The sequence below is a fragment of the Lagopus muta genome, chromosome 3, assembly GCF_023343835.1.
Source record: "Lagopus muta isolate bLagMut1 chromosome 3, bLagMut1 primary, whole genome shotgun sequence".
NCBI lineage: Eukaryota > Metazoa > Chordata > Aves > Galliformes > Phasianidae > Lagopus > Lagopus muta.
In genome coordinates, this window is record NC_064435.1 from 69966152 (window position 1) to 69993217 (window position 27066).

General features: G+C 38.7%; 1 protein-coding gene across 10 annotated transcripts in view; it reads right to left on the minus strand.

The window, feature by feature from the left end:
* Window positions 1-27066, minus strand: part of CTNND2 (catenin delta 2) — a 613278-nt gene that overhangs the window by 16774 nt on the left and 569438 nt on the right. For 8 of the 10 annotated variants that reach the window (XM_048938460.1, XM_048938457.1, XM_048938459.1 and 5 more), the window contains 3 exons: window positions 18244-18454; window positions 14943-15027; window positions 8611-8736 (listed from right to left, as the gene is read on the minus strand). In XM_048938460.1, coding sequence (XP_048794417.1) covers window positions 8611-8736; window positions 14943-15027; window positions 18244-18454 — 422 coding nt within the window. Of the gene's footprint in view, window positions 1-8610; window positions 8737-11275; window positions 12451-14942; window positions 15028-18243; window positions 18455-27066 lie in introns of those variants that run through there. The other 2 variants (XM_048938465.1, XM_048938462.1) reach the window with 2 other exon arrangements.

Genomic DNA, 27066 nt, shown 5'->3' on the forward strand with positions numbered 1-27066 from the left:
AACTTCCACGTTGTGTTCAGTTTTCTTGTGTGTTCCAAATTCCGTAACCTGCAGTAGAGGAGTCCTTGACTTCCTGAGGTGGGTAGTATAGACACTATCTATCTGGTTTGTTGTATAATAGCACTATGAAGACAGAACGAAATTAAGCCATGACTGGAAGTGACAATATGCTGACCCAATAGGGAACCAAAGCCTGAAGAACCTATAGGTTGAAGAAGTGAGAGGGGAGAAGCCAAAATGGTGGAGTCAAGGGCTGCATGGTGTGATTGAGGATGGATGTGGCCAGCCTGGATGACCTCATGGCATCTGCTCCAAAAGAATTCCTGTATCAGCTCAGCTGCTAACTGCCACACAGCAAAAGTAAAAACAAGCCCTGTGCTCTGATGGATTATCTGAAATTGGCTGATGACACTGACTTGAAAGTCACCTGTGGTTTAGAAAAACTGCTGTGGCTGCACAGGAGTGTCTATGTTGAAGAGTGTTTTCTGTTCTGTCTTCTGGCTACTAACATCCTTGACAGGAAGAGTATATCTTCAGAACATTTTCTTTTCAGAAAAAACACTCTGAGGAGAACAAACAAAAATGATACAACCAATCTGATAATGAATTGGCTAAGACCCAAGAAACTACTGAAGTGTCCCTCCTCCTGCTCAGTTTGCAGACTCCCTGGTTATTTCTTGCCTCAAACCTGATCCTGTTCATGACTTCATTTAACAGACATTTTGCCAAATGATTTAAATCATACAGGATCAGACTTGTTTTGTCCTCCTTCCCCTGCTTGCAAGCCAGCATTTTACTGGTTCCGGCATATTAACTGTAATAGTAACTGCTTATGGTAGGTAATAAGCTGCAGAAATGTAAAGTTTTTATAGGTAACCACTGTCAGGAACTGGTAACTAGACCCAGAACAAGTGGATGACAGCAAAAAGGCAGAATGTCTCTAAGAAAGTAATAAGATAGGATGTACTCGGTTTGAAACTCAGCCAGAAATTGCTGAAGGAGTTGCTGGTGTTGCTTCTTTCACAACTCAGGCCCTGCTGTCAGGTTAAATGAAAGTTTCTGACTGGTGTGCACCTGTATGACACCATTTACAGTAAAAGACAAATCTGATGTGAACTAAGTCAAGGCTCATCAGACTTACACAGGTCTGGGCAATCATTCATCAGAATGTGTTGTCACGACATTAGTAAGACATAACAGAAATTAGAACTGGATCAAATTATCTATGTACCTTGACATATGAAAGTTATGTACGTGACTTGATTGCTGTGAGAAATCTGAAATTATAGCATGGCTGGGGTGATCCACACACGTGCCTAGCTGAGCTCTTAAATGGGACTTTTGACATAGTGTAGTTTAAATGCCTAACAGGTATTACATTTATCATTAGGATTTACAACCTTCACAACCACTCACATTGTTTTGCTCTAGTACAATGAGGAAGAAAGAACATTTCCCAAAGTTCCTCCTCAGTAGGCTGTTCCATCAGTTCCATCAGGAGCTGCCAAGACAGCAAGTTGACTTCTCTCCATCTGCCTGCCCCACTGCAGTGGATCCAAACCACCCGCATGAACTCACTCCCTAGCAGTGCTGTTTTGCATATGGCAGTGAAGTGGTCAGCTGCTGAAGAACAGGAGAGATGGCTGTTCTCTAAAAAGCCCCCTGTCTTTGTACTGGAAGTGTTTTACTTTGAAAAACAGATTTTAACCAAATTCAAAACTTCAATAGTGCTGGAAACGTTCATGATAAAACATCTGTATTTAAAGATGTTCTTTTAGATGTTCTTTTTTTTTTTTTCCCCCCACTTTAAATTTACAATGCTACATCCTAGTATCAGTACACAGCTCCTGAATAGATCATCCTGTCCAGATATGCTTGTGTGTTTTCAGGGAACACTCAAAAGGAGCAGGGAATTCTTGGGCATTGATCTACTTTACAATGTACTTTGAATTAATCTACTTTCCTGATTTTTTTTTCTCTTTCAATGCCATCAGCCAAGTTACAAACACTTCTAAATATTGACATTTATGCTCCTAGGGTTTTGTCTTCTACTTCCAAGGTAAGTCGGGATACATTGTTGGGATGGTGCCTGACAGACTGGCACTGTCCCAGCTTACACACTTGTGTACTGATAGGTTAAATCCTTTGAAGTAAGACGGCAGGTGGAAATCTGGAGTAATTTCACTGAATGCAAAAGACATAGGAATACTGGCCCTAATTCTTCTGTTTTCACCCCTCTGCCAAACAGTCATGAGCCAGAGCCTCAAAACTGATAGATAATGGGAAATGAAGATTTGAAGATTTTAGTATTCATATTTATAGTCTTGTTTCCACAGCTTATGAAAGGCAGAAAGTTACTTAAAGCAGAGAAATTCTGCAACCACAGGTGATTTGAAAATATTATAATCATTCAGTTACAGTGCAGGAGATGCTTATAGTACAGCACTTGCACTTTGCGGTTGTAGGAAGGTGGAAGTGCTTAAACTCTGGCTGCTTTCCATGCCTTCTGATGACAACTAACTGATTACAGGTTATGCTGAGGGCACCTGCAGTAGCATGAGCTAGGGATGAAGGCTGCTCAGTTCTTCCTCGCCCTGGTGTAATTCAAGTGTGAGGACAGGAACCCCACTGAGAACCCCACTGAGTGGGTGCAGTGGAAACCGTGCAATCCCTTGAGCAAAGGCAAAAAGCAAGGATGATGCTCCAAGAACAGAAAGCACAAGCTCTTCAGGAGCGTGGCTACTTCTGGAAGCTCTCAGCCCTTTCCTTGGGTGCCTCCCCACTGTGGGATTCTTACACCACATCTCTATGACTGCTCTTGGGCTGTGCACCAGGTCAGGTGCCTTTCTTATCATGTGCAGGAGCCTTAAACTTGGGGTTTCTCTCCTTTTTGCTCTGAATTTAAACGCATAAACTCACCTTACTTCCAACCATCTGCATCACAGACACAGAAAAACTTCAATTTCTTATGAAGCTGTAAGAGGAGCATCTATTCAGGGTGGTGTGAGGCTAAAGAAGGTCTCCCAGTCAGACAGTCATTTACAATAGCAGAACTGCCTGGCACTGAATGAGGATTATTAAGTTTTCTGCAGGGCATTGTTTGAAGTGCCATTCTCAGAATCAGCAGTTGGACTCATTCCTTATTACATAAGACACATACCCTTTGGCTCACACCTTGGTGGCCCTGCGAGACAAGATACTACTCTCAGATCGTCAGCCTTCAAGACCAACCTTATCTCTCATATTTTTTCTCCCTGGTTCATACTTGTCATCTCAATGCATGAGATACTATAGTGTCTTCTGAGAGCACTACCCATTTTTCTCTTTCAAAATACTTCAGATGGCCTTGCTTGGCCAGGTTTTCTTCAAATGCTTTTACTTTGTAGCATGATCAGCTTCTGATCAAGAATCTCCTGCTGTAATTTGAGATTTCATCCCTAGATTTTAGCGATGGACAAACACACAGTAAGGGAGAGATATGTTAACTACTTGCCAAATCTATCTGAGTGAAAAACAGCCAAATAACTCTGTTTTTTTTTTTACACTGCAACTCCAGGAGGTTTGAGGAAATCACTGAGGCATCACTTTGCCTATCCATAATTAATTATTGATTTCCTGTTGGGTGAGTTGGGAGGACGACAACACCTAATGTGATGAATAAAACAGCTGTTAGAAAGGGGAACTGCACGTGAGGCAAAGCATGAAGGACAAGTCTTGAGATACAGCAGAGTTCATCATTCATTTCACTGAGGTTATATGCAACCAAATAAACCTTTCAAAACACAGCAATAAAAAGAAATAAATTCATTTCTCAAAGTATCACTTTGCCGCTCATACAGAAATGAAGTTATTTGAATCTATCTTACAGGAAATGATGGCAGTATCTGCCCCTTCAGCTATGACTTCTGTTCTCTTCCCATTTCCCCTGCATAAAGTATGTAAATTACAATTTAAATGATAAAAATCTCGAAGAACTATTTTTGCTTCCATGTAGTAAACAATAGAAAACTTATGTCTCAGAAAGCATTTACAATAATTTTTGACTTGTATTGTCATTTGTAATGCAATTTAATCTCTCTTAACATATCCATGCCCTAGAAATGCAATCTCTTGCTCTTGCCAGGGTCAAAATTTTATGGACAATTAGTGTTTTATGCACAGGGATTATTTCTTAAGCCCACCATCTTTATAAAGACTAGAAACCAATCAACAACCCTCACTCTTACTTATATACCAAATCATAAATCAAACAAATACAGCTCTTCTGTTATACCTGCTAAACCACAATAAAATCACCATCAGAACCAAACTTGCACAGTTGTTTCTGATGAAAATGGTAGGCTTATGGACAATGGCTGTGACAAAATAGCAACAGGATTCTGTGCCTCCTAAAGAGCAGCACTGCAGCTGAACACCGGGGATTGCTTCATTCAAATGTGCAACTGTCTGACAAACAAGGAATCTGCAGAAAAATCCCTAGATAATGCCCTGCTGTCTCTGATTTCCACTCAGAAGTTCTTGCAAAATACGTTTAAATTAGAGTTAGAGATCTGAGTGATTGTTACTAAGCTGCATGAGTTTTAGGGGCGTTTATCCTTGAACATGTAGTTAATTACCATGCACAGACATTAAGAAAGAGAAATGCATATTATTTTTTACTGAAATACTACTAGGAGTCTTTAGTTCAGTAAATGAGAATTTTAGTATTGTTAACCCAAAAAGCAACACAGTGTTGCACCAAAGCCTTTAACTTTTACTCTGGGGAACCACAGCTTTCTTTGTAAGTACACTGTAAAAATAAAAGTAATAAAACGAATTAAGAAACTGTCAATAACACTTTCCATTTCTCCTTCTTTCAGGAAGCATCTACAGCTCTTCTATCAAAATGAACTATATAATCTTATAAATGAAGTAAAAGAACTCAGAACAAAGCATGTGTACTACAAGAGACTTTTCAAAATACATATTTAGGCCACTTTGGTTATCAGGTAGCAGTTTTAGGGTGATGAGACAAAACAAACACAGAGGACTTCCAGCAATTCTGTCGCTGCCTATTTTTAGGTCAGACAGAACATCAAAGAACTGAGAACTTGCCACTGACATACCGGCTTAATATTTCAACAAAATCTGACAATATTTGCATGAACTAGCCATATTAAACAAACACTTTTATTTCCTCACAGGACCCTGAAGAGCTAAGATTATGATAGCTGCACTAGGATTGTGTTGCTGCACTTATGTATGGTAGTTATATTTCTCAAATGAATTTTTGAGAATAGGATTGATGTGAATAAAATCGGTTTGCCCTAGCATATATTGTTACAAGACAACACTTCTATCTAAAGAATTTTTGGATTTTTTCCTGTATTGAACATCTGAATTAAGTTACACTTTGTCTGCTAGTAACTGATGCTATTTACGTGCATATTTTACAATTTTCATACGTTACTTAAGAAGAGTAGTAATGCTCCCAGTTCAAAAAGACATGCAGATAATTTTTTGGGTATATACTGTATTCAAGAACTAAACCGTAGGCTTATTCTGAAGGACTGTGCTTTCAGAGGGAAAATTCTGTAGATGTGACCTTCCACTTCTGTATACCCCTTCCAACTCTCTACCCTAAGGATGTTTCAGAAACTTCAGTAAGATTCAGTAATTCCCTTCAGAAGGAAGGCTCTAAGGTAAAGATACTGACTCCTGGGCTGCATTTTCAATTTTCTTTACTTCAGAGAAATTCAAAAGGTGGAGTACTTTACAGACAGACTTAATGCAACTCTGAGGTTAAATTTCTGTCTTCTAAATCTACACTTTGTCACCTAAAAATGGAATGGAGTTTTCAACTGAAACACAAAAGCTTACTGCCAATGCAGTAGATGCTCTGGCATCACATTTGTATTAGTCATCCAAGAGAAGAATTTGGGCAAACTATGATCAGCATCTCTTGAGACAAGCAGGTTTTGGATAAGAATGGTGTCGCCTTCCGCTAAACTCAAGCTGATAATTGAGAAGAATCAGTTCTGAGTTTGCTTGCTGAAAAACTGCTTATTACATAGCTGAATGTTAAAGGAAAGCACCACCGCGCCTTTAAGGCCCTCAGGGGAAAAGCCATAGTCAATCATAGCTGCAGCTATTTTCTAAGCTCACAGCTCAAACCACGAAGGTTTATTCCTTTAGCAAATCCCAATCTCTGTTTCTTCAGACATTGTGCTTAAAGGCAGCAGCATCTCCGAGGTCTATGCTGTGCTGTGAGTTCATTTCACATTCATGTACATGTACAGATATATGCAAGTACAGATAATTACCACCACGATGCAGATATGTCATCACACAAGTATATGTGTATTTTTAAGGAGTGTGGGATGATTAGCTTGGGTTTAATGGAGCTCAGCCATCACATTTGATTTTTCTAGATATTATTCAGTGAAAGCGCATCCACCAAAATATTGTAGGGACGTGCAAAGGTCTGGCTTCAGCTACACAGAATATTTTTAATGAAAATATACTATCATCAGTATGGAATCTTCAATTCAGTGTAGACTGTATCTTACAGCTAACATTTAAAATACAGTAGAAAAAAAACCAAAATTCTTATTACAAAGAACCATAAATACTGAAATAACTGAAACAACTGAATAACTATTTTTCCTTGTATAGCTAAGCTCCATTTATCTGCAGAATTTCCTCTTCAGAGTCAGTGATTTTGCCTGAAATAGCTACATTTCAATTGTACAAACAGTATATGACTTAAGCAGGAAGCTGGCAACAAAAAAACCACAAGTGTTAAAAATTACTTGGCAGTTCAGAATGATTCTTAGAAAATCAATCCTTGGGAAGACATACGCCATCAAAAGAAAGGTAAGTAAAACAGTAAGTTTACACTGTGCAGTGATGGAGCCCTGTGCTAACTGGGCTGTAAAAAATCATACAAAGCTAAGAAAAACAAAATTCCAGTCTAACACATCACTCCTCATTGATGTGTCTTCTGTCTCAAAGAAAAGTTGAGAAAAGATTAACAGATAATTCTTTGGCCTGCAGCTAATACTTGTTATTGTCTGTGGAATATAAAATATGTCTTTAATTAAAAAATACATATTTGCATATGCGTTGGGAAAAGTAAACCTACCTTGCATAAACATTAGAAACAAATATATGGCATCAAGTGTAGAATTGTTAATAATACAGAACACAAAAATCAGGAATACCAATTTTTCTATGGTACTGAAACCAGTGACAATTTCATGGTTGAGTATTTAACTGGACTGTCAAGTGAAAAAAAGTTCCAGTTAAAATGCTCATTTAAAAGTGAGTAATCTCTTTTTAGACATGAAAGACTGATAAAGAAAAAATAGAAAGCATCTATTTGAAGACTATCATTTCTTTTGCTATACTGTTTACAGAATCTATATCTTCAGTATTACTCAGATGATGCTTTTAAAAGGCTTGAATAGGTTAGGCCCACATAAAATTTCCAAATTTCCTTTATTTAATATCAATTTAGGAATTTACTTAATTCCAGTTGAACAAAATAAGGGAATGTCACACATCTTGATGAAATGCTTCACAATTCAAAAAATCATATTCCTGTTACACGGAGATTAAAAGGATTTACTCTAACCTTGAAAGATATTTATGGCTGAGGTATTAAAATGAGATCTCCTCTGACATCTTCCTCTTCCAGGCAAATTCAGCATAGAAAAAGCAAACTGAAATAATGTAGCTTAACTGCTGTGTTCTATGTTACCAGCAAGAAAACATAAAATTCTATTTTCTCTACATATTTTATCATAAATAATACGTATATGTGAAGGTTCCTACATGGACTTATTTGAATGTCACATGTAGATAGAAGATGTTATTTTGTTCTTGCAGTAATGCCACACAGTCACACTTTATCATTAAAAACATATTGGAAGAAAAAGAAAAGACTATACTTGGTTAAATAAAGGAATTTTAGTACCTAAATTAAATAGTGCCTTTGGTAAAAAATATACAGTTGTGCTAATTCTCATTAATTGGACTTAAGGTTAATGGAAATCTCCTTTGCTCTTTCTTAACAAAGATTTTGGAAATTGTAATATTGAGAATTTCATTGACTACTGCATACACTGATCTTCCTGTGATTTCCTAGTTCCCCTAGGATCCTCGTACTGAAATACTGAGCTACTGCTTTTCTCCTAAAGATGTGACAGAAAAGAAAGCAAAATGTTTAATATATTTAATCTGCTACTGCAACACAGTGCTTATCAATATCTGCCATTCTGTTTGAAAGGGTCTAACAATCAAAAGAATGAGTTACAGAAATAATGAAGACTGAAAGGGATCTGAATGGACCTCACTTGTCCCTCTCTGGTGTATGCTGCCCTGAAAGAGCAAAGCTCTGCATATCTTACACTGCAGAAATGAATGCGACTGCTCCTTATGTGAAGTGAGCAGCTTTCAATCTAGGAACTATAGAGTTTACTAAAATAAAATGTATAACTTTAAAATATATCCTCTAATAAGGTTTTCCTACTTTTCATTCAAACATCTTCCATAGAACTCTTCTGGGTACAAACCTCAATATGCATTAAACATAACAATTCAACACTGATCAGCTGACAGCCAGAATACCTGGGATGGGGAATAGATTCTGGTTTCTTGGCTCTGGGAGAGAGTATGCTGAGCGTGCCATGACCCAGAGTGGTGGGTTGGTGAAAATCCTCTGTCCTCAGCCACACTGAAGCTTGGGGCCGCCCACTGCCATAAATCAATCAATCAGTCAATCATTTATTAATCAGGTATTGCATTTTCAAAGTTAATATAAAAATGGGCTCTAGACAATGCCTTCTCTGTAAAGACAATTCAGTTTTATATTACCGTCAGTGGAGGGGCTACCTTACATTAACGCACCCTTGCTCTGAAATGGCGACATATACATCTAGAAAAAAGCCTCCACCATTATATAGTAATACATTTAGTCCCACTGAAAGATCAGTACATTATCAATTTGAGCACATGTATAGTCCTTCAAGTTAAGCCACCTTTTTTACATACTTTAATGTTCTGGATTTGGAATTGAGATCTTGATATAGGGTTTAAGTTCTGCACAGACCTTTTCATCAGATAAATTTAAACTAAAAACAGCACCTTTTCAGAGGATGTCTGACTGGTGATAACATCACCAGAAGAAAATCCAAAAGCTGTGTTCCAATTCTGCATGTTAACGTGATGCAATTAATAGCTCTAAAGAGTGAACAGGTATATTTTACTGAAGAAAGACGTTAGATTTTTAAAGCACCTTGACTAGAGCTTTAAAGTCTATTGCTGGCAATTTTCCGGGAACATTTAGCAATAAAGGACCTTCTCATAGATTCATCAGTTTATTATTCTGAAAGTCACATGAAAAGAGTGTCCTCCCCTAGATCTAGACCCACTTAACAGCTTGTAAGGCTTCAGGCAATTTTAAATATCTTTTCCAGCCGACGAACAGACAAAGCCATCTTCAGAGTGACTACTCTGACTTCATTAAAAGCCTCTCATAATACTCTTCCTACTGTAAATGGCATGGTACACACTGAAGGACCATCACCTTTGTCAGCCTCCCTAGTTTGAAGTAATTGGTTGCATTTTGTTCATACAGTGGTTGAAGAGGACAAATATTTCTATTATTCCATGCAGAACAGAAACCTATGATAATAAATGGAAAAGAAAAATAATTCCTACAAATTCTTTATGATCTCTACTTATACCCTGGAAGACAGACTAACTGTAAATGCAATAAGAAAATGTAAAGAGACATTTTGTTGCAGTCTAAGTGGTTAGGCAAAGCAAAATAATTAAAAGAAAACATTCTTCCTGACAGTTCCTTCAGCTCTTTCATGTTACAAGCATTTAAGCTAACTGTAGCATGATTTAGGCTAATAAGTTTTCTTTCATGTTAAACTCATTTAGTTTCCCTTTTTGCACAACCCTTTTGCTCAAATTTCCTCATGTAATTTAACAAGTGTTTGAGAACAGTTGGTTATTTCTTGAATATTGAGATAGATAGCCTACCATCTGCAGCTAATCGAAATCTGCTCTCCTACAGTCATATTCACATCTGGTTTTCAGTCTCACTGGAGACCGTAAGTTGCACTTAGTCCTCCCACTGACAGTACAGGTTGCCCAGATAGTTCAAGAAGGGTGGACCACAACTCCCAAGCACAAGGACAAGCTAGGCAGCTCCCCTACTTGTTTTATGTAAGTGCTGAGTCACTGGTACGCCCTCTGTCTATGGATTACACAACCATTAACAACTTTTGAAAATCAGATTTTAAGTGTTAAGGAAGGGACTCCTGAGGACAGAAGCAGATAAAATAAGTGACCTTTTATGGAAACGTAAGTCTTACTAGTACTCCCTTTCTGATTAAATACAGCATAATGTAAAACTCTTTTCCAAGAAACATTTATATCCCTAACTTAAGTTGGTTTACCAGATTTGATATCCCATGCCTTCTATCTCACCCATTAGTGTTTTGGTTTTGTTTTGTTTTTCATTTTTCAGGATAAAAAAAGCTAGATAGGACCTTAAATTTTTATTGTCTCGAAACAGAATACTCTATGCACTCTCAGCCAAATACACGAACACACTGAGACAAGGCATATTGTTTGATTTGGTCAATAAAGTTATCTCACTGTGGTTACGGCAGCAGATTTTGGCTTGGATTAAGCAGCATGGCTGAAGTTGGCACCCTGAAATCTGTCTATTTTGGTTATTTTGTATGCAACAGGGAGTTCTCAAAGCTTCTTTAGAGGCTGCATAATTTAGGTTTAACTACACAGGCATATTAATGTTGCCCTGGTTGAAGCTGAAGGGCATGCTTACCCACGATGGGATGGGGCTTGCACTGCTTACCCTACCTATGGCAATCCTGTTCATGGCAGCAGTGAGGGAACAAGATTTTGACTTTTGCAATTCCCTGCACTTCACAGACAGGAATCTATCAGGGACTGCCGCAAGAAGAAAATTGGTGCCTATGCACTCCTTGGCTTTCTTCACAAGTCTGGCAAACCATTAAGTGACTTTCTACAACAACCCCCACCTCTGGATGTACCTTCAGTCAGTGCAGATTATGTTCTGCCAACTGTGAAGTGATTCCTGTAATGTTGAGCAAATGTAGAAGAGTGCGTAAGTTTTCATGTTTTTAGTGATGTAATCATATAATTGAGTTAAATCTATTGACTACTACTGTATAATACTTAGATAAGCACTGTCCTTTCCCCATTACTACAAAAGATGTTCCATTCTTTTTATTTCTCCTTATTTAATCTACTTTAAACATGCAGCTATAAAACATACCATAATTCAAATTGTTCGGTTACACTATTTCTTGAACAGCAAGGTAAGTGCTGTTGATTTTCCTTAAATATGATGTGATACTTGTAATTTGCCTGTATTACAATATAAAACTGTGTCTCTATATGCCACCAATTTTTTGAAAATAATTGTACAGATACTTCAATACACAGAAAGAAATTGCAAATGAATATATGCAATGGGATTTACCTGCCCTTAAAAAAAGCTGTGAAAATGCAAGATACTGTCAAGTGCTGATTGTATTATACTGTCAGCTGTATGGTCACTCAATTTTACTAGCACAGATATCTTAATTGGACAAAGATAATACTGGGCAATTTTATTGCATAACTAGCTGACTATTACAATAATGCAAACATTTGTATCTTTCCAATTATAAAAACATTATTTTTCCAACAGTCCTGAAATACAGGCATCCAGCACAACAGCCTGTTACAGGCAAGTCTAACAAATATTGTGACTTTGTTAAGGTTAGTGCATGCCCTTTTTTTTTAAAGAAAAGAAAATTTTAAGTAAACTATCCAAACATTTGGAGTACAAGAAATTGCACTGATATGATGCTTGGCAGCATATATAATGATGTATGAATATATAAGTATAGACATAGGTCACTTTGAAAGTAATGCCTCCTACTTATTTCCATAGAAACTACAGCTGATACAAAGAGCAAATAATTTGAAAGAGCAAATTCTCTGCTGAAAAGTGCTGTTTTCCAACAGAGCCAATACCATTAGCTATGCATTTTCAGCAGTGATGAACAAGAGCATGCATGCTACGCTTGTAAAAATCCAAGCACGTGGAGGTGACCCACTGTTTCACAGCTGCTATAACAGTGTTGTTGCTAAGGAAATGCAGTCCATCTTTCATTGTCTCAAACAGATGGAAGTCAGAAAGCACCAAATCTGGACTATACAGTGATAGAACAGTCCAGCCAAGAGTGGCAATGTGCTCCATGTTTTTCACACTGGCATGGTGTTATTGTGTTGCAAGAGAAAAGCTGTCTTCTCTGGTCTGACTCTGGAATTGGAGCCTTCAGCTTAGCCAGCATTGTGATGTAACAGAGTTGATGGTTTTGTGCAGGTTCTGGGAAATCCAGAAGAATCACCCCTTTCCTACTGCAAAAGAGAATGCAGATCAATTTACCTGCTGAGAGCTGTGTCTCAAACCTTTTCTTCAATGGCGGATTTTTCTTCAATGGCGAATAACATGTTGTTATCCACACACTGCCGTAGTGGTGACACCACATCTTATAACTGTGAATTATATGATCTGAGAATCTGTCACCTTCAGCCTTGTACTGGTTCAAGAGGTTCTGCCAAACTTGCATACAGTGTTTTTTTCTGTGAGCAATCTGGGGATCCACCTGGTGCAAAATCTGTGATATTCCAACGGTGCCACAATCATTTCCAACACACTGAAGCTGATATTCATCTCTATACAGAGCTCCCTAGTCACAATCTGCAGATTTGCACTGATGAGCAGATCATTTTGTGCTGTGTCAGCTGTGAATGGTTGTCCAGAACATGGCTTGTCTTTCACATTACTATCACCGCTGCTGAAATGAACCACCCACCCCTCACTGCGCTCACATGCACTGTTTGGGCTACATTAACATTCAGCGAGCACTGACGAATGTCATGGGTACATTTTTTCCACATGAAGGAATTCAGCGACACACCTTTGCTTCATATGCACTTCCATGTTAGATGCCATCTTGTCAGATTGCCCCTCTGCTGCCATCTGTCACACGGCAACAAATTGGAATGGAATACTGGTGGAAAGGTTCATCCTCTACCATACCACCTGCTGCCACATCACCAGCATCCACCTCTGGCATTAAGGGCCAGCATACTTAAATAGGAGGCATTACTTTCAGAGCAGCCCTTGTAGCAGAGAATGAACTTCATTTCAAGATTTAGTGAAGTCTGTAGGAATTAGCCAATACTGTGATTTTTAAACCTCTTCCTGAGAATGTAGACAATCAGACTCTCTAAGAATATCCTGGAAGCTACCTCAAAGTATAGCTTGCCCTATTTTCCATACCACAAGCATGCATTTGTGGCCTCAGAAAATGTTCTTCTAAGCATGCAAGGTGCTTAGTATCCAAGCATACCTAGTATTTAAGTACATCACTGGGCACATTCACACTGGCAGCCAACAGAATGTCCTTTAGGCAGTAATATATTTAAAAGCCACACAGCATATAGATTACCTTGTGCATGGAGCAACCTCAGGAACCACTTATCCATCACAACATACATATAAAGCTAGAAGGCTGAAAATGAGCTAGCCATGGTATGAACCTTGAACAGATTATGGCGTAATAAAGTTTAGCCTCTACAGTGCAGCCGCCCACATGCTTGAAAGTCAGGCTATGCGGACCTCAAGCCTGCTCCTGCCTTGCCTCAAGAAAAGTCTGCTTTAGCTCCTGTTTGCTTTTGCTTCCACTTCATAACGGGACAACTGAGAATCACACATTACTCAGAATGCCTTTACATACTGTGCCCCTATGATTCCAAAGGGTGATTGAAACTAATGGAAGTGAACAGCGGGAGAAACTCAGTAATTGTCTTCCTTGCTCCTCAGAGAGATGCAAAGCAGAGCTGAGGCATGCAGAAGAACAGCATTTCAAGCAGAAGGTCAGCTTCAGAGAGTTTGAGATTTAGTGCATAAATTCCACATAACTAAGTTCACTCCTTGTGCAAAACACACACAGCATGGACTACACCACTGTGAACTTTCCCTCTCTTACATCCCAGCCTTAACCAGGACCTGAACTCTTCTGCTAGATGAAGTTCTTAGCCCTCTTTGTTGAGACCACAAATAGCAACTATATCAACTGTGAAATTCCACATAGTAACCATGGTGTTATTCAGTTTGGAAATATTCCACAATAAATACTTGGATACACTGTCGTTTACTAAGTAGACACTTATTTTTAAAAACTATAGGAAATTTCTTTCACAGGATCACATTACCAGCACTGCAATTCATTTTTAAGAGGTTAGCAGGCCTGTGGGAATTATGTGGTACCCTCTACAGACTGTCTGAAAACCAAGTACTTGATGCTACTGTCTGCCAGCTGACTGGAAGCGAAGCTATCAAGTTTCAGCTCAGCTTCACAAGTGGTCCCTAAGGGTCACATCTTCAGATACTCTTGTTGGTAATCTCATGAGGAAATTTGGGAGCTGAAGGGCTGAAAATCTGGTAACCTCCTCTGGACAGTATGAGGAGGTGTAAGAAAGAAAGAAACAGTAGGAGAGCCTGCATAGGTTTGTTCTATGTACAGAAGACTTCACTCTCCAGGGCTGCCAGACCAAGCAGTCTCTGAATGAATTCTTTAGAAAATCAAATTCATTACCCATTTTCATCACAATGCTTTTTTTTTCTTTCTTTTTCCTTTTTTTTTTTTTTTTTTTCCCCCGAAGGAAATATTCCTATATTAAAAGTAGAATTGGGAAAAGAAAAAATCTACAGCTCCAAGTCTGAGAAATTTTAAACTGAATTTTCAGTTCTTATCGAAGTTTTGGCCCCTAAAGTCTCTCAGCACCCAAGTTCTGGTAATCACATGAAAGATGACAAATCTGGAAAAAAACTCAAGCCTTACCTTCTTGTAGAGACTTCTCAGATCTCTGTACTGCCACATACTATTGAGGACCTGAGATGCTGCTTTCACCACTTTTGGCGAATGCCTGTTACACACATATATTGAAAAGAGAGAGAAAACAAAAAAGTGAGAAAGGGAGTGCTGGGTTCCAGACTCCATTCATCCTAATTTTCAAGTGCATTACTATGATCTTAAGCCCACAAATGAATCTGTGGTATCAATGTACATTAAGATCTTTTGTTGGCGTCTCAGAAAGCAATGTTCTTACAAGAAAGCACTATGTACTAACTATTCAGTGAGGAGCAAAATGTGTATTTCTCATCACAGTAAGAATGAGAATTCATATTGGGAGCACAGCAAAAGGAATGGGAGAGGCAGCAACGGGAACATTGTTGAGGAACTGGCTGGCATTATGTACATCTAAGAGAATGTCCTGGCTAAAACTTTTGGCATCCAGGACAATTTAGAGCCAGAATTTCTTTCTCTACAAATGACCAGACTTCAAGTCATGACAGATGGCATTATGCGCCCCTGTGCAGCAGCCAGGAGAAACACTCTAGATGAGTGGTGAGCACTGTGTTTCAATCTGCAGGGCAGTCCAGATGCAGAAATACAACTAATTATAAAAGTCACAGTGAATTTCACTGGGAATCCCAACTAGGATTTGCATCTTACACTCAACATACTATTAATGACGGCTGCTATTGATGTTATGCTAAAAATCACAACTTCACAGAGGCTCTTAACTATTGTTTCACTCATTCGTATATACCTCTTGGGAAATGTAATGTTTAAAATCTAAACTAAACAACAAAAAAAACTCCACCTAAAACAACACAAGAACCCTAAGAGCATTTAGCTCAATGAAATACAGTTGAAAAGAAAGGGACTGGGAAGAAAACCCAGGCCATTAAGGGAGCATACATTACATACTTAAGCTCCTATACTGCACCAGTATTTTGTATAAAGCAGCAAAGTACTGGAAAACCTAAGAAAGCCAAAGTCTGAAGTGAGGAATGATCAGGTTTGGGGCAGCCACTGAGGAGATTAATGTTTTACTCAGAAAAGGCAGAGGACTGCAAATCAAAAAGAAAACCAGAAAACCAGCAGAATATGTTACTGGTTTGGGCAGCAAGTCTTCTTAGCTGATCTGTGGTGTGCTGTGACCTCTGACAATGGCCACGGGGATGCTGAGAGTAAAGCTGGAATAATGACGTTCACGGCATAACTGAGTCTATTATCTTATGCAGCATTTTCCTACAATTTATCTGGTGTTTTTCTTCTTTTTTCCCCATTTCTCATCAAGAATACAGTAATAAGTGGGTAACTGACAAATAAATAGGAATTTGATAAACAATATCGAGAATTGTTGTTTTTATTATACTCCCAGCCATACTGGCTAGTGAGGCATTGGTAGCTTGGAATAACCATGGAGTAACCATAAACGCATCAACCACAATGTGAATACCGAGGAGAAATGGGAGCTAGGTAAAGACTTGGGTGTGGCCAATACGACCTTATAAACACCAGTCCTCTCTTGCTGTCTCATGTTGGGAATGTGTGACAACCATGGGCACATTCCAAAGGCTAGTGAGGCCAGTCTGGAGCACTGACACTTTTGTGTTCACTTGCACCACGATACATGGCCAGGCCAGGGTCCTGCACTTGCAGAAACAGATGCTTCATCCCAGAAAAGACAAATTCATACTGAAGTTTTTTACTGTATGAGAATGCAATAACTTCCTATCAGTCCAACAACTAACAATTCTGATTTTTAAACAGTGAGTTATCTGCAAGAAAGCAAACCAAAGCAATGGTAAACAATACTAACATTCTTAGAGTCGAAAAATAAAACTTCTACTTAAAATGAGCATTAGTGTCACTGTGAGCTGACAGGTTTTCTTGTTCTATAGTTTTGTTTCCTGTAACAATAAGAACATCTGACTGCACATCAAAGTACTTTGGATGAGGACAAATATCACTATTTTGGAAGGCATTGTATAATTATTTAACAGTACCTGGGCTAAATACTTAGGGAACTATATTCATAGATCCTCCTAAGACTGTCTGTGATACTCTGAAAATTCCAGACTCAACAGGTATTAATGGACTCTGCCAGATAATGAATAGGTAGGTAGACAAATGCTTTATTTTGAAGAGAGACACATCTTATGAGAGATGGATGTGAACCTGTTTGCAACCTGCACATTTGATCTAGCAAAAATGCATTAAAAAATCAAATAGATTTAATAATAATAAATAGTGCAAATGTAAATGAATTAGCAGAGCATGGGAGCTCCCACACTTTTTGCCCTCTACAGTCAGTGTGAGAATGCTTCAGTAATGAATTTGGTATGAAACAAAAGAGTGGCAACAGAGAAAAAGAAATATGATTAAATTATATTGGTAATGCTCCAATCAGAGGTGTTCTCAAACCAAATGTAGGGTGCATAAATCTTTCCTTTACATTGTGGCCTGGTTTTGTGGGGGCTCTCTTAGAGCTCTGATGCTGCAGTAGGCTGTGTGATGACAGCTTCCAGCAGGTGCACTGATGGAAGTTTTCTACACTATAGTGAAGGCTTTTTGTTTTCAAACTACCATAGTCCCATTGCATTATACTTCTGCAGACTGACAAATACGAGAAACAGGCTGAGTTAGGCAAAAGAAAGATAAAGAGTGAACTCTTCCTGAAAAGCATGCACATAAGAAAATGAACAAGATGAAACCATGGCTGCTCTAAAAATGTCACAGTTGCGTGAAGGATTTTTTGGTTTTAGAGCCTCACCAAGTAGCCTGCAGGTATCCTAATGCTCTCTTGGAAGCAAGGTGTTGACAATATCCATGGATCCATTTATCTTCTACAGTCCACCTTACCAGCAAGATAGTGGCTGGGGAAAGCATGGGTGTGGTGAAGAGGGACAGTAACTATACAACCAGAGCAGGAGGAGCAGTAAGAGAACTATAGCAACATCCCTTCCTTTCATGGGATGTACAGTGCAGTCCAAAAACTCGGGTCCCTAATGTTTACCAGGATCTTCTGGAAGTGCTTTGAAGTAGCAGTTACTGGAGATAGTTACTCTTTCTTACAGTGCACGTGCCTACTGATGGTACCTCAAAAAGAGGCTATAGCAGAGGCTTTTGCTACTGCCATTGTTTCTTGTTACCTTTCACACTGGGCACATGATTTGTGATGAAACCAAAGTATTCAACTCACGATTGCAGAGAGGAGGCAAACACATTAAGAACTAGTTAGAACTACTGGAGATGTTAAAAAGGGTGCAAGAGGATTTGCAAAACATACTTGTCTCCTTTACTCTTAGATATGCCAACCAGTTTCTCAATGCCGCCTGCGTCTCGTAAGGCCTTGGCATTCTCCATGTTTTTAGTGATGACTTCATGCAGCGTGCAGCAAATGGCAGTAACGGTGTCATCAGACATGGCCTTGCTTGCTGAGCTGTTGCTGTTGTTAGCGCCTGGCAGTCGGTGGACCAGATCCCTCATGGCATATTTGCCTTTGTTGGAAGAAAACGAAGGGAGAATTCAGAAGATACAGTCAAAAAGGGTGACGGAGAAGAAGTACAGGGAAAACATGCAAGACTGTATTAGCACCATTTTCATCATTGCATGTAATCTCATTGGTTATTGATACTATTTTGGAGCAAGCCACATTTATACAATTGCATGGTCAAGCATTTCACACATAAGGCCTCTGTTAATATTTCCATATTACATGAGTTGGAGACTTCAGATATGGGCTACATCATGTCCTTATGAGAATGAAACAATGATAATAAAAGCTCAGTATATGTATAAAGACAATATGAATATCATCACTTACAGAGCTCATCTCCCACTGCACAACTCATAACTCAAGGAATTACAAATAAAACGTGCATTGGTTCTTAAAATCACTGCATTAAATGAAAAGCCAAGGAAACTGCTGTTTTTTAGAAGAAGCCTTCTCTAAAGGAACAGTTCTACTGCATAAGTTAATTCTATACAACATGCAGCAACTTCACTTTGTTCATTGGTGTTCCTGTGACTTTACTAATGATCCAGTACTACACTGCATGACCACAGTGCAGAGATGACAGTGTAGTTTTCCACACATCCTTAGTTGTATGCACGGTACTGACAAAAAAGGAAGCCCTTCTGACGTATATTCCTGATATTCTGTAAGGAACTGTTTCACATAGCCCTAACTTCCAGAACTTAAAATTTAAAACGAAAGGAGCATCGTATAACGTGAATGGATAGTGACAGGACAAGGTGGAATGGTTTTAAACTGAAACAGGGGAGGTTTAGGTTAGATAGTAGGAGAAAGTTTTTCACACAGAGGGTGGTGACACATTGGAACAGGTTGCCCAAGGAGGCTGCGGATGCCCCATCCCTGGAGGCATTTCAAGGCCAGGATGCATGTGGCTCTGAGCAGCCTGGTCTGGTGGTTCGCAACCCTGCACATAGCAGGGGGGTTGGAACTAGATGAACATTGTGGTCCTTTTCAACCCAGGCCATTCTGTAATTTTTACGATTGCCATGTCATGTCATGTTTAATTGAAGACACAAAAAAACACTGCTGATTACTGTAACATTTTTCATGTCTGAACAAATATTGTTTTCTCAAAATCACTCCTGAAAGTCATATAGGGCTTGTGAAGATGACACATGAGCAGGTTTGGAGAGTTTACATATATTGTATGCCACAGTATGACTATGGGGCAAGGTTGGCATTCCTGTAGAACCTTTCAGCAGAGATATGTGAGGTGCTACATGCAGTTCTACAGTGTTACTGATAAGGGAAAATGGCAGATTTCATTGAGTTGGAAGACAAGAACTGTGAGAATGAAGGCCTGACGAGGTGGTAGCTGAGGTCAATGAGACAACTCATGAGTCATCTTCAGTGCAGCTGTGCTAGAAATTTGCATACAGCAATCATCACCAGAGCACATCATTCAGAATGAAAAGGACAGGAAAAGTGGGAAAAAAATAAATGTAATTAGTAATCGAATCTACATCATGTTTTATGAACAAAATAATCAGGTATGATTATTGTATATAATATGATAAATTAATCAGATTGTTTGGAGAATTTTAAAAAGTTTTGATAAATTAGTATATGAGTACTTATTGAAGATCTTAAATCTGAAATTCTGAAGTTGTAAGTTTCATTGTGTATGTCCATATTTGAAAGCAAAGGTAAAAGGAAAATCATATCATTTACCATTAAATACTACATTACTTTCTTTTTTCACAATTTTGCCTGCTGTGGTAGAAATATGGACAATCATTTGCAACAGAATGCTTACAGCAGAGATGCAAGATTTGTACTGTAACGTTAAACTTAGAAGTTATCGAGTTCATTCTGTGGTGAGATCTTAGAAACTACTCAATTTATATCATGCAAAAGTATTACTGATTATAAAACCATAATGTTACCAACACAATGTGTACAGTAGGATTTGAATCTTATCGATGTGCCATTCAGGTACAAATCTTCAAACATTTCTATTTCTTTGCACTTAGTATTTAATCAGTCATTTGCATTATTAGCTTCTCAGAAATACCATGTTAATATCAGATGTAGTACAGGTGTTAAAACCACTTTCTCTTTCAACAGTGGTTCGCCCAAACTCCATTACTTATTTTTGCTCTATGAACATATGAAACACTGCTTAAGAATAAACAGAAATACTCTTTACATCTGCTCCTGTTTGTTGTATGCAGCATAAACACATTAATAGTTATCATTTCCAGTGATTACATCAGTCTGTAGCACATACCAAATCTCAGTGTGTAAAAGAAAGCCCCACCTCCAAACGATCCAAACAAACCCAAACCACATTTCTTTATAGTTGTTACTCTGCTGAACGCAGTGTCTATCACTGGCCAGGGGTAAGCACAAGTAGATTATTAGGATCAGTGAGACTCTGCTTTGCTCTGCACACACATACAGAACAGACCGATACTTCTTTCTCCTATAGTACCCCACCTTATGTAAAGTGCACAGTCTCAGTCCTCTGTCAGAACAGCACAATGCTTCCATTAGCAGCCACTGGTTATATCCTTTAGCTTGAGGTATAAGAAAATCTGGATGGCTGCTCCAAGGAGCAACAGCTCTAATATTTCTGCCATGAACACATGAAACTTGGCCTGACTTAAATGTCTAACAGACAGTAGCCTTGTTATGTCAGCCAAATTCTGTATAGCTCTACCAATAGGAGAGCTGGGATTTTCAACTTGTAGCTCAAGAAGCCTCCCTGAGCTGAGAACTCGCAAGGGCCCTGGGAAGAGAGGAGGATGTGTGTAAGAATGTAGTAAAAATAAATGACATGGTTAATTTTTGTCAGAGTTCCTATAGAACTGCTTTGATCTACAAATGAATTGATTTTTTATTTGACCAACACTACACATCATAAGACTCAAAACTGATTTGACACTGTTGAAGAGGATTTACATAATTTGATCAAACCACCAGCTTGACAAGGGGGAAAAAAAAACACCACATACTCGTTCAACTTGTAAAGGAAGATGTTAAATATTCATAATTTAGGGGCACTGTCACAGGAAATAAATTGTCTCATTTGTATTTGAAACAGTATTTATTTGACCCTACAAAATTTAAGTTATTTTCCTAAGATAAAACTTCCATCACTGTTCTATATGGAGAGCAAGCTTCCTCTAGCTGCACGCACTGAGATATAAGATGATAATGTTTGCTTACTAAATGCATCAGCAATACAAATCTAACATCTTTTCTTTGCATGATAAGGTCTCATTAGCGCCTTTGTACACGTTTCTATTCCTTAATTTGGGAAATTTTCTGCTTTTCATAGGGTCAAACTGAGAGCCGTCCTAAGAAAAATTTTGTTTCTACAGCAAATCAGTAGAGCTAACTATTCTTCTGGTAGATTTAACAAGAGCAAGATTATTGCAGAAAAGGTTCCACTTCTGGAAGCATTCCCCTAATGCTGCCCTGAGATAAATTCACTGCTGATGTAACCCCAAGGACTTCATTTCCATTTTCACTCATCTCTGAAAAATGACTCTGACACATTGGCACAGTTTTGATACAGTTGTGGCACGGTTCCTGGTTTGAGAGCACAAGAGTAGGAAAATTAAAATATTGGAAACATGAGAAATCTCAAACAGATATTAATTCAAACTAAGATCCTTGTCCTAGAGGTAGAGCTTGCTCTAATGTAAGTAATACATCATGATTTTTTCTCCTTCAGAGTTACTCACAAATTCACATTTTGTAGCTAGATAATAAAAGTTAGCAAAACACCACCACATTATACTGGAACATCACAGATACCCTATCCCAGAACCACTGGTACTGGTATGTTACAATACATGCAAATTTTGTGCTATTGGTTATTAATGATGCTCTATTTAAATTTCCAGACATGCTTTTGTGCATTTTTGTCATCTGTTTTTAAGACTATTCAGCCTCAGTATTTCACAGCTTTTATGGGAAGACTACTGGGAGACGTTTTATTATTACTTTCAAATATTTAATGCATGTGCCCAAACTGTCTATTTAATTCATATGGAACAAATTTTGATAATGAGTCCATGTATTTCACTGACAACCTAATAAATTGGAATGTATCCATCACATGACAGCAGGGGCAGAAATACCTCCTCAGTATTCGAGAAATAGTTGATTTGTGTACAGTGCTTCTCTTGTCAGAGACTTGTTTTAAGGTGTAATTGCTAGTGACATCCAGCACTGGTGTAGTGCCTAAAAGCCCCCTGTGTTCAAGTCATAGAATGGAATCATAGAATGGCCTGGGTTGAAAAGGAAAAGTAATCATCTAGTCATCCCCCTGCTATGTGCAAGGTTGCCAACCACCAGACCAGGCTGCCTAGAGCCACATCCAGCCTGGCCTTGAATGCCTCCAGGGATGGGGCATCCATAGCTCTCCACAGCTGGGAGAGATTAGTATGCATAAGTATATGGCTGCTGCTCAGACTGGGGAGACATTAGGAAAGGTGTGGGTAGTTAAAGAACAAGAAATAATTCACCTGATGAGGCAATAAGGGTTATAAAGGAGGACCCCTGTTTCAGAAGACACAGAACAGTGCAGAAAGGAACAAGCATCATTAGCCACTCCAAAATGAATGAATGATGTGACTGATTAAAGCAGCATGGCTTTCTGCAGCAACCACTAACCTATAACTTTACTATCTACCCCTCTCCATAATACCCAGTTTCTAGCATCACTAACTGCAGTAAATGCTGCACAGGAAAGAACCAGAACCATTCAACACAACAGTCTGCATACAGCAGCTCTATTCCCCTTGTCTGGTGACTTCTGGTTTAATATAACTAAGCTTTTGACAAAGATGTATGCAACTCAAAGGTAGTATCTACTGACCAACCTAGATGGCATGACAAGTACTACATGATGGTCTGTGATGTTGCTCATCACAGTACAACAATTTCTTGTTCCTACAACCACCAGGCACAAACTATTAGATGGATGGAAAAAGCCCCAAGCAGTGGGACTGAAAAACATTAATTCAAAGAACATGGGCACCATCACTTCTAACAAGAGTCAGAGAACTGAAGATTCTGGATTTAGGCATAAAAGCTAAAGCCATTTCTCAGCAAGCTGAAGGCAAATCATGCATCCACATACAAGGGGCTAACGTGATTTCAGATGTCCCTAGATGCCCGAGATGTCTGCACAGTCAGTAGTGCTGCTGAAAGAAAGAAAGAATCAGTACCTTCCAGAAGGTTGGCTGGAGACCAGGTAAGACACCCTATACTACTGACCTTAATGTTTAACACTTATCTCTAGGTGCCTGAATCTTGCTCCTAATGTCCTTCCATGTTATATCAGGAATGTGCAAAAACATTTGTAATTTCTGCCACTTCAGAGCAAATGCATATTAAGGGACATGATGTCTTAATGCAAACTGACTATAGTACTGCAATTATTCCCTATTAAAAATATTATCTCTGTTCCTTTGTTTCTAAAGGAATGGGTGATAATCAGTCACTTAGACTAGTCTGAGTGAGCAGTGGGCCATGACCACTGCTTTAACTGCTTCACATTCAGTCTGGCCTGCTAATTAACTTGGGATAATGGGTGTTTTGAGCCATAGAACAATGCTGAATTTTACCTCCTTGAATGTTTATCTGAACTTACTTGAAAACTCTGAAAATGTATTATTTTGGAGAAGACAGAAGACATAAAATGCTACACACACATGCTCCCATGCCACCAAGAATTGAGGTGCACTCTGTTCACAACTGCTGAGATAGAACAAAGTATCAGGCAGAGTTCTCAGATCCTCTCTTCCCCTCAGAAGCACAATATGCGCTTTTCACTTTTCCACCACTTTTGATGACAGGCAGGAAGATTTCAAGATATAAGATTGGTATTCAGTATGGCCCACAACAAAGAGGAACAATACTCTCCCTGATGCATTGTATGCGATGTGCCATTCATTGGTTTTCTTTTTTTAGTATCTTTTCATCAAGAATACATTCAGCCATAGGTAGTACAGCATATAAACCCCTACAGGGAGCAGAACATTAATCTTTGATAGTTTCAGGCAAGAAACCTTCAAACTGTCATAGAGCGATGAAAGTATGTGAACCACCAGTATCTGTATTGCCAACATCAACTGAGATTTGCTTGTAAAAGAATTAAATATCTAAAAGAGTAACCAGTATAGAAGCTTTTGTCTTTTTAAAGAGATTAGAAATGCATGTTCTAACTTTTCCAAGAGAAAGAGATGGGATGAGAACTAGGAATGACAAAGGGCACTGCCTTAACAAGGATGGAAGAGTAATATGTACAGAAGCCAGTAGCATTGGAAAAAGACAAAAGAGAAGTGTTATCGTAATTTCATCCTGAACGTGCCATGGGAAATTACAACAAGGTGAAATGCAATCACAGCTTTTCAACAAATTGCTTTCTCAGATCCATGATCTGTGATAGATTTGCTTTCATGTAGCAGCATTTTTTCTGGCTACCTTTCTCCTTCAGCTTCTCTGCTTCTAGAAACCTAACTTCTTGATTTCATGTATTTCCTCTAGCTTATAATTCATGCTTCCCTCTAGCTTATAATTCTTCTTGTTTTCAGCTCACCTTCTCAGAGCCACCTTTTCTCTCTCTGACAGGTGTTTTTCTTACTTGAACCGTACCCCCTCAGCACTTTGGTTCTTAACCACTAAGCTTTCCTGTTCCTTTGCTGTCTCTTGTACATCTGATACTTCAATGTACCTCTGCATCCTCCATCTGCCAGGATTTTCTATTCTCTCCTCAGATCAGCTGAACCACCTCCAGGTCGATGCTCAGTTAGATCCTGTTTTTTTTCCATGCCCTTTCATGCCCAAGATCCTCTCCAGACTCCTGCTCTTTGATGTTCTGAACTAAAGAAAATTTTAGGTAGCTTTAGAAGCATAGATTTTAGACTTGAAAATAATGATGTGTTTAAAGGCTATTGCTCTTATAGTACTGTGTTGTCCCTCTTGTACATCACAAATCCATGTTTGACACCTATCCTTTAATCTATTGTTGCTCCTAACATTGATTTTACTCTTCTGTCAATGGAAGACCTTCAGATTCTTCATTTCTCCTACACAGTAAGACAGGAGATCTGCAGGTCTTTCATTGGAATTTGTCCTGAAATCTGGAGATGAAACAAATTCTAGTGCTCTTTAGCAAGCCAGAAACCAACTCCTAATTCATACAGTATACCTGATCCAATATATTCTTTAAAGGTTAGATCTGTGTCTACACTGTGCATGTAGAGGCACTTCAGCTTCAGCTGGTTCCAACAGAGCTAATGCCAAAAGTAGAGAACAGCCATTAGATTTCTACCTCTTTTGTCCAAGTTAACAGCACTCAAAGACCATGGGTGGGATACAGGCTGTCACAGAAAAGTGGATTTCTGGAGAAGCTACATCGCCTTTGTGGGAGGAGATATTGGAGCAGAACAGAGAGAACTGTAACAAAAATGGATTTATGAATCCCTTGTCCAAAGAGATTTTCTATTCCTTAACTGCATCTCTCACCCAGCATAATGAATGGTTTCTATTTTGAATATTAATCCATATAACAATGTAGTAGTCTCTCTCCACTCTCTTATGCTAGGGTGGTCACTCAGCAGCTCAGCTCAGGATACATTCTCTGACTTGCACCCTGGTTTCAGAAGGCACATTTGGGAGGATTTGCAGGGTGATTTTTTGACTGTCTCATCCATACAGAGACTACAAAAACGAGTCAGTTCCATTCAGTTTAGCTTGACCTATGTAATTATGTGCTGACCTGGTACATCAAACAACTATTGGGTCCACAGGAAGAGAAAAATTTTCACAGAGGAGCTTCTGTTTGTCTGCCTTCAGTAGCAGAGGAAGCAGCATTTTATAAGGTAAACTGTTACAAACCTATAGACTTAGGATTTGCATGGTACCTTTGGCCACCTTCCTTACAGTCTTAGCTTTACAAGTTGGTTGAGAATAGAAGTGACAGAACCAGACTTCATTGTTCCCAAGAACAACCCAAGGAATTTCATCTCCTATGTTTGGGTTTTACATCCAGAATAAATGGAGTCCATGTGGACAAGCACTCCAGTTAATCTTCTAAAATTCCTTTTGTTCACACCTCATCGGGCATGGAAAAGGCAAAGAAAGGAGTTGTTTGCCAACCTTTTGACTTAAGTCACGCAAACATAAATACTTAATCAGCTCTTTAAAGCAACAGATTTCTTTCTCCTGTTTAGACTGCACTGTTATCTTTTCATCTTCCCACTGCACAACTTAAAAAAGATCTGCAAATGGAAGTGATTCCTCAGTTAATTCCTGCAGGCTAAGTTTTCTGATTACTTGAGCTCATTTTAGCCCCTTGCTATCCTCTTCCCTGCTCCCTGCTGAGAATACAGCTTTTGGAAGGTTGAACTTAAAAAAAAAAATGTAGTTGTTTAATTAATGTTATGTTTAATCAGTCTTTCTAAAGTGCTTTGAAGAAGAAAAGTGCCATGTAAGTGTTGAGAGGAATTTCAGTTTTATCTGTATTATTTTGTGAGATAGGATAATATTTTGTTAATAGTCTGTTTCAAGGGACTTTAAGTTAGATCATAATGAAGAAATAAGAATGTAATCTAC